The sequence below is a fragment of the Gossypium raimondii genome, chromosome 12 (genome assembly GCF_025698545.1).
Source record: "Gossypium raimondii isolate GPD5lz chromosome 12, ASM2569854v1, whole genome shotgun sequence".
In the NCBI taxonomy this organism is placed as follows: Eukaryota; Viridiplantae; Streptophyta; class Magnoliopsida; order Malvales; family Malvaceae; genus Gossypium; species Gossypium raimondii.
In genome coordinates this window covers 53,901,838-53,910,681 of record NC_068576.1, presented here as the reverse complement: position 1 = coordinate 53,910,681, position 8,844 = coordinate 53,901,838, and the positions used below count along the sequence as shown (strand labels likewise).

Genomic DNA, 8,844 nt, shown 5'->3' with positions numbered 1-8,844 from the left:
ATAATCTGATCTTGAAAACAAGTTTAAATCTAAAGATCTTCAAGACTTGATGTTAAATGGATGATTCTGCTTTAAGGGACTTTTAGACTTGACATTAAAGATCGTATTTTATCTTTTTCGTATTGACACAATTGAATCGGGGAGAATTTTAACCCAAGAATTTTTAAGATTTGATCTTATATGGAAGATTATGCTTCCAAGGCCTTCTAAATGGTCCAATATTTCTCCATTTACAAATGTCTCTTCGAAGTCACATACACGGGTTTTGTTGGGTGTAGAAAGTAGACTAAGTCTTGAAATTTGGTTTACATTCAATGTCAAAATTCATCAAGATTTTTTTTTCATTTGGATTGAACTTGACAATAAAACAAAACTACCTATGTACCCTCGTATTTTAAAAGATTAAGTCACATCCTATTAATAGGATCAAAAGGGTTGAATTTTATGTTTCTATCCATCACATTGGATTGCAAAACCATCGTGGTTGATGTTACTTTTCTTCAAACTTGATTTTCCCTTTGTTATAAAATTTCATGATTTTCTCTTTCAACAAAAAGCATTTTTTGAGAGGATGGCTAAACAAGATCTTTATTTTTGGCAACCAAATTGACCTGGCTTCAAAAAATTCTTCAAACATGTTTGGAACATCGACACCAAGGAAAAAAATATTTATTTTCTTACTTTTCCTTAAATGTGAATTTTGTTGTACCATTGACATGAGTAGAAATTGATTTCACATTGATAACTATAAAGTGATCAATATCTTCATTATCAATTAAAATTTTGCCTCTTTTATTTGGTTAAGAGGTTCTTAATTTGCAGTAGTTATCATGTTTAATTCCATGTCATGAGCTCGAGCGGCTAATTCTTCAAATGGTTTTAGGCTGATATCTTGAAGAATGTATTGCAAGCCCCAATTCATGCCTTGTAAGCACATGTTGATGGGAAAAGGCCTTTGGAATTTAGATTTTAATTCCTCCAACTATGGATTTAATCGATGATTCGTTCGTCTTTTCATTGTCTTGAGCATGTGTGCTCGATTATGCAGATAATGTGACAAGTGTTGTAGAATTGATTGAGAAATTTTTACTCAAAACTTTTTTAGCTCTCAATTGCTTTAGGCTTAAGATACTACTTGAAGATATTTAATTTTAGTGATTGGACAAAATCTCTATCAATGCTAACGCTATTGTAAGTTCCCACAAAATTTGTTGACATGAACTTCCTTTTTTATCTAACTGTTGGAATTCCATAGGAGGATAATTTTCAAGTATCTTCAAATAATTAATCTTCTAAGCGTATGGCTTTATATGTATGTACGAAGGCGAAGCAACAATTTAAACTTTAATCTTTGATGACCTTCTTGAATTAATCTAAAGAAACATTTTCAAGTCTTTCTTCAACTTCTCATCAATATTCTTTAATTAATTTAATTTAATTAGAAATAAATAATAATAACACATAATAATTTCTATTTTCATTCAGATCTATAAGATAATATATACTTCTTAATAATTTCATTATAGGTTTTGATTATATCTGTTTTTTTTTTACACGAACTACTCATAATTCCTCCCCAACCCATAATTAGAAGGGTAATGTGCTTCAGCACATTTGAACCCATATCTTTCTGTATTGGCAATAATGTCTGTACTAATTGAGCTAAGACTCAAACGCCAAGATGATATGTATCTTAAATATATACTTTGTTGTTGTTTTTCTAATAAACGAAAGAATTTTGCAGCTCTAGAGATGAACATGTAGAGTTAAAAAAAGCATGCCAAAATCCAGAATATTTATTCCTTACTTACAAACCCAGCAACAGCTATGACCATTTGAGCGTAAAAGAAGAAAAGCAATAAATGCCCTTTTTTTTGCATTCCAAGAATAATGCTTTTCTTAGTATGTCGACTTCATGTGAAAAGGCAAACTAGGCATGCATGCAATTTTCTTTACATATTTCACTTTTTTATATATTAATATGTAATTTTTCTTAGTATGTAATATGTTGATTAGTATGATTCGAACTCAGATCACACTTAAGACAGTGAATACTCTTAACCATCAGTCCATTACATGAAATTTAAATTTATCCTTGTATATTTTTCTTTTGTATCTCACTTTAATTTGAAGAAAATTAAATTAAATGAGCATTTATGTCAGGTATAAGATGATTTAATGCATCCATTAATTGCTGGGTTAATCTCCCATTCTTTTAGAGTTAAGATTACTTTGCCTATTTTGTTTAAGCCAACATTAAGAAGATAAATGGGTCGTACATCTTATTAGGGCACAATCTTCTTGCAATAACGTCTTCCTCTTTTTTAGATATCTAGCTATGAATTGTAGACCATAACTAAAATAGATATTGGAATTTGGGTTTATTTCAAATTAAGTGAATATGATAGTTATTGTGGGAAGGTATAATAATCCTTCATAATTCAATTTGATTTAATTTGGTTTCGGGTTTTCATATTGAATTTTTAGATTTATTTTGATAAAAAGTGTTTTGTTATATAACCATCGAGTATTATTTAATTGAAGTTTGAAAATTTTTTATTAATATTTTTAGAAAACAAATTTTCAAAATAAATAAAAATATTCAATAATTTTATATTTTTTAAAAATGATTTTAAAGAAAACTTTTAACTTATTTTCGCTATATAAATAGATATAAAATAAAAATTTCTATAATTTCGAATTTATATTTAGAATAAATAGAATTTCAAATTAAAAGTTTTTTATTTCTAAAATTCTAATAAATATTAGATATTAGAATTCCTTTTATTTAGAAAAATAAATCGAAATAAGTATTACTTGTTTTGGATTTGTATAGTATTATACTATATATAATGAAATCGAAATAAGTGGAATGTAAATAAAATAAGATTAATTCCAATCAATAAATATCTTAAATCGTAACATGAAAAATAAATAAATAAAAACAATATATTTATTTTTATATCATAAGAAATTAAAATGAATTATAAAATAAATAAATAAATAAATAAATAATATTTGATTCGATTGAGTCATTGGAACACTTGTATTTCAATTGGTTTCTCTATTTTAACATTAATACCCACTGCATATAAATGGTATTTAACAAATCTGAATACCAATTCTTTACCATTTTACTGGTGGTTCAACCGATGCATAAAACTTGGAAAAAAGGAGAAAAATCTAATGGCTTTTTTTAGTCACAACACTATATATCTAAAAAGGGACCTTTTTCATTGGCAAAAGCAGTAAGCATAAACCATGCCAAAGTTGACAAATCATAAAGCAGGCAATTCTTATGGACATGAAACATCATCTTCATGAGGATGAATTAGGGACCACTTCACTTTGAAACGATAATTCTTATGGATGGAATTGTCTTAATCTCCAAAACTAAGGACCCCCCAACCAAATTGTGTTCCTAAATCACTTTGTCTTCATAGAAAAGGGGGGAAATAATTAATATCTAGATAAAGTTTCAACTTAAAAACAAGAACCACAAACGATTCAATCACTTAAGCTTTGGGCACAAAGAAAGATACCAAACAGATAATAATAAGGTTAAAAGTTTCTGCAAATTAAAACATATAATATTCCCACTCAAAAGAGGAAAATAAATATATATGTGTAACCTTGCATTGAACTGGCATATCCCAAATTAAGCCTTTGCAGGTTAAATAAACTTGTTCTTACCGTTGAACAAAGTGTAGCAATATGTATATATATATGTATTTCAGTATTTATATATGCCACCTCTAAACTACTTTATCTACTGCCATTTTCATCATTTGATGAGAGCTCTAATGAACCCCACCAACAAACTGATCGATTTTGACCTTTTTTTTCCTTCTTTTGCTTTGCTATCCGGCCAAATCATGAAGCAATTGTGCCCCCATCAAGTTCCTGTAAGGCAAATGTTGTCCCTCGTTGTCTAAAAGTGAGTACTGAACTGGCTGACAATCTTCTATGTGGTCTCTACGGTAAAAAAGTGAAGTTTGTGTTGCAGGCGAGAAAGCTAAGCTCACGCCACTCCCACCATGTTGTTGCAACCCTAATGTCAATGACACACCTCCTCCACCGTTGAAGCTTTGATTAGCGTTATGATAAGGTACCCCACCACCCGCCGTGTGATCACCGTAGGAAGCGAAGTCCAGTTCCATGGCAGTGGCACCATAGGTTCCGAAACTTTGTTGTTGATGATGATGATGATGATGATGATGATGATGCAAGTGCTGGTTTTCAAGGGTTTTGGTACCACTTTTCCCATCGTTTTTTTCCGGGTTAGTAGTGATAATGGAAGATAGACACTCCGAGTCAACTCGAACGAGCTGGTCCGGGGTGGGTTTCTGATCAGCCAGTGGAATATTTAACCGGTCATTATTGTTATTATCATCGCCACCATCAGTACCTCCATTATCTGAGGAAACCATGTTGTTTTCGTGCTCCTTTGTTTCTTCCAAGTACATTTCCTCCACCATTGGTTTCCATAGCCTCACCCTGGCATTGATGAACCAATTCGATACCTATAATATTTTGGTATGATACAGATTCAATAACCGCATGTGATTATAATAAGCTTAAGAGAAGATATGGTCCATTGAGGATATAAATAAAATATAGAGAGGGATGTGGACATGCCTGGCTTCTTGAGAGGCCGGTTTGGCGGGCTAAGATATGTTTATCAACATCGCTAGGGTACCTGCGAAAGTTTTTTTATTCATGAAAATGCAGAGTTAGTACGTATTTGAAACATTTGCCGCCATGGATGGAACTTATGGGGTAACTTGTTTGTGAGGGAAACATGGGTCCTACAGGTGTGTATATATATATATATTTATACTAACAGAATCAAATCCATATGATAAAAATAACATAGAGAAGCTGACTAAAACAAATCTATAAGGGAAGCGAAAGAAATGCTAAATGATTGAACATGTGAGAATCTGAATGGTGATGGGTAGAAACTAACAAAGACTGTGCATTGCTTTTGCAAGCAAAAAAATGATTTAAACCTGCAGTACTGTAAAACGACTGCAAGAGTTTTTTGTTTTGTTTTTTACTTTGTAGAAAACGTTGGTTCTTTCACAAAATCTACTTTGTATTTTACGTATAAAAATAGTGTGTGATGAGAGATATTTACGGGTGAAGGAAATGTTCAAACAGCCAAGCTCGAAGAACTGAAACAGATCTTTCTGGTAAGCCTCTTTGGGGTCTCCACGGATGACTCTCCATCATGCTCATCTGTTGAAATGCCCTTTGTTGCCTTAAAGCTTGGTCGAGTATTCTTAGCCTTGGTGTTTCGCCTTTCGTTGTGCCTGGTGCAACTGTGTCTTTTTCTCCCATGGCTTTCCTTGTAGCTTGAATCTGACTCACAATCCCATCTCTTAGGCATCTAAAATGTCTTGACATGGCTTTAGAGGCTAAAGCTGAATACACTGATGCTGCCCCAGTACCAGCCACTGCTTCGAACGATGATACTACGGCTTTCATTTGATCACAGTAGATCTTATATCTTCTGTCCACCTAACAAGAGAAAGAGAGGAAAGGGATAGGAGTGAAAATGATGAGTTGAAATTTTATGTTTCGTACATGTAATATATATAGGCAGATGAAAAACATAAGCTGACATGAAATAAAAAAGATAAGGAATAGAAAGTAAAATGAAAAGCAAGAATTGTCACGATGTGGGCATTTATGGGGAGGTCCCATGATGCTGAATTAGTTCTCCTTCAAATCAACCACAAAGTAAAAATTTCTTTGAGGATCTGAAAGTTGAAAACGTAATACACATATAACATACCTCTTCCAGCATTGAAAGCATCTTGGTTTTTCTTCTCTGTAACTCAGTGAAATCGAGGGAATATAGTGATTGCTTCCTTGAAGAGCTAGCTCCTCCATCATCATCATCCCACTGTTTGGTGGTCTTTTGGGTTTGCTTTTGCTTTGATGTATCCAATTGCTTTGTTCCCAAGCTGCAAAATTCATTCAAAAGTTCTTGAGCAGCATTCAAGTACCTGGAACCCCTTATTTGGAACTGACCTTCATGTTGTTGAACAATTGCCGGCTTTCCAAAGAACCCATCTCTTGAACTTGAACCAATAAACCTCATATCATCTGGCTGGTCATCATGGTTACTATGGCTTGTTTGTCTTAGTTCAAAAGACTGTAACCCGATACTAGTAGGATTACTTGATGAAAGAGAGAGCGAAAGACCTTGACTTGGTCTCTCGTTCCCTTCACAAGGGAACACACACCTAAAAGAAGAATCATCAACAAGCAACCTGTTTTCTTGCCATGGAGCTGATTCAGATCCAACTATTAGATTCCCAGTACTGGTTTCAGATATCCCAGTTGTGAACTCAGGTTTGTGGAATTCATGTTGATAGAAATCAGTGGTTGACTCATTGATTGGCTTGGAAGAAGAAGGAGAAGAAGGGCCTGCTGCTCCTGGGTTGTTTCCATGTTTGTTGAAGAACCCTTTCCACATGATCATGTTGTTGGTGTCACCTTGTTGTTGCTGTAGGTTCTTGGCAAACCCTATCATCTCCATGCCTGTTGTTAAGTTGAAGATCTCTGGGTTGGATTCAAAGCCTTGGATCTGATTCACCAGATGGGTTTGCATGGTTGAGTTACCAGATGAAACTTCTGAGTAGCAAAATCCAGTGGATGACACAATATTCCTTGATTTATCTTCACACGATTCTCTAGCCATGAAAACCAGTTTTTCTTTCTTTTTCTTTTAATCTTCTTTTTGGTCCTTTGTGTATACTTGTCTTGCCCACCAGCTTCTGAGATACTGATCAAAAGTTGATGCTGATTCTGCAACTAATAATTCCATCAAGATTCACTCCAAGAATAAAGGGAAGCCATAAAAACCCAACAATTAAAAGCTCTCAGAGTTAGCTGGGTAAAACAAAAGATCAGTGTTTGTAAAACAAAATAAAAAATTTATGAGACTTTTTTTAAAAAAAGTACCCTTTTGATCATACAGAAGATAAACAAAAAGAGAAAACTTTGGTTTTTCATTTCTTTTCTTCTTTTAGGCCAAACTTAATGTAAGAGAGATAAAAGGGAGACCTTACCAGTTATAGGAACAAGTTGAAACTAATATGTTGTTAAAGAATCAACAAGAATAAAGACTTTTTCTTAGTGGGAAGGATTGATGATGAGCACAAGAACAAAGAAAGAGCTGATGATGATGGTGAAGAGAAGAGGTAACTGCCAAAGAGCTGCTCATCTCAAACTTTGTTGTGTTAGAAGGCCAACATAGTCTGCCATGAAAATACAAACCTAGGAAGAAAGATCATAGAAGTATATGTGTGTATATATATATTGTTTAGAAATGGAAGCTCAGATATAGAGGTGATGATGACCCGTCCATATAGCCATTATCATAGTTTCTCATTTATCTCATATATTCTTAATTCTCTTTCTCTTTTCCTCTTTCTTCCCTGTGCTTTATCTCTCTCTAGCTCAAGTGGGTCAATGCATTATGGATGTAAAAAAATACATCCAAAATAGACATCCTACTATGAAAATAAACCTCCCCCTCAATTATTTCATAACCAACAAATAATATATACCTTGTAATCATGAATAAAGAAATACACTTAAAAAATACTATTGGTGAAAATATTTAACCTTAAAGCCGCCACATGACCTCTTCATTTTCATCTTTTAACAAAACCAATTAATTGCAGGAAAGACTTTAATGCAAATGGAGACCCTCGTAGGGGGCAGGAATCCCAGAAAAAAATTAATAATTCCTTTAAGTAGAGTTAAATCCAGAGTTTTTGTAGGCTTCCTTTTATGGGGGAGGGTGGGGTGCAGCTGTTGTGAACCAACATACATTTTGATTAGAATTTTGATTATATATTTTTTTTTAAAAGTTAATTTTTAATATGTAAAATAATAATTTTGTTCCTTGAAAAAACTGGGTTCCCATTTTGGATTGGAGTGGATGGTGTTAAATGGAGCACTTGAAATGTGGAAAAGTGTTCCCAAAATAAGGTAGCTATGGAGTGTAAAAGAGGGAGAGAAGAGGTGTGGTCCAAATGTTTGCACCAATTCAATTCTAATTCTAATTAATGGCTCTATTAATGTACAGTCCATTGCCAATGGAATGGGACCGCATCTTTTTCATTTTTTTCTCCTTATTTTCCTTGTTTATTTTATCAATCCACGCGCACCGCCCTCACCACCTTTCAACATTTCCATTTTTCTTACTCCATTTAATGTAAAAACTATATAATAACCGGTTTTAATTTAAATTGTTTATTTAAAATTATAAAAAAAATAGCGTTTTATGTTCAAACTTTATTATTATATTTTATAAAAATAAAATATTCTTGAATTAATATTTGTTATTTGAGTAAATATACATTTTGGTATCTAAGCTTGATTTCACAGTTTAATTTGGTACTTAAGTTTTTTTTATTCTATTAGATACTTAAATTTGGATTTAGGGTTTAATTTTGTACCTAAAGTTTATTTTGGTCCAATTAGGTACCCGAGCTTGACTTCTTGGTTCAACTCGGTACTTGAACTTGGCTTTTTGGTCCAAATTAGTACTCAGTTATTTGGACCAATTTGAACTATGAAACTAAATTCATGTACCACAAGATCAAGTACTTGAAATTAGCTTTTTGGTCCAAATTAATACTTAGTTATTCGAACCAAATTGTACTATATATCCAAGTTTCAGGTACCAAATTGAACAAAAAAATGAAGTTCAAGTACCTAATTGGATAAAAAATGTTTAGGTACAAAATTGAACATTGAGGCCAAGTTTAGGTATCTAATTGGACCCAAAAAACCTTAAGTGCCGATTTGAATTTTAAAGCC

At 32.8% G+C, this 8,844-nt stretch overlaps 1 protein-coding gene across 3 annotated transcripts; it reads right to left on the bottom strand.

Annotated features, from left to right (window-relative positions):
• Positions 1-3,537: 3,537 nt before the first annotated feature.
• On the bottom strand, positions 3,538-7,523 carry LOC105765248 (homeobox protein BEL1 homolog). Of its 3 annotated transcripts, none has more exons than XM_052625029.1 (5): positions 7,083-7,523; positions 5,801-6,903; positions 5,141-5,523; positions 4,639-4,699; positions 3,538-4,523 (listed from the first exon to the last, which is right to left on the bottom strand). In XM_052625029.1, the coding sequence occupies exons 2-5, from the start codon at positions 6,710-6,712 to the stop codon at positions 3,861-3,863; spliced, it is 2,019 nt and encodes a 672-aa protein (XP_052480989.1). In that variant the 5' UTR covers positions 6,713-6,903; positions 7,083-7,523; the 3' UTR covers positions 3,538-3,860. The 3 variants fall into 3 exon arrangements, with proteins under 3 accessions (XP_052480989.1, XP_012439705.1, XP_012439704.1); XM_012584251.2 differs by having other exon boundaries at positions 5,801-6,825; XM_012584250.2 differs by having other exon boundaries at positions 5,801-6,819.
• Positions 7,524-8,844: the final 1,321 nt, after the last annotated feature.

Bases quoted from the DNA above. Each gene is read 5' to 3' on its own strand.
- LOC105765248 (XM_052625029.1), bottom strand. From the start codon at position 6,712: ATGGCTAGAGAATCGTGTGAAGATAAATCAAGGAATATTGTGTCATCC. The intron at 5,524-5,800 runs GTATGTTATATG...TTCTCTTGTTAG, and splicing joins TGCTTTCAATGCTGGAAGAG to GTGGACAGAAGATATAAGAT. The intron at 4,700-5,140 runs GTAAATATCTCT...AAACTTTCGCAG, and splicing joins TTTGAACATTTCCTTCACCC to GTACCCTAGCGATGTTGATA.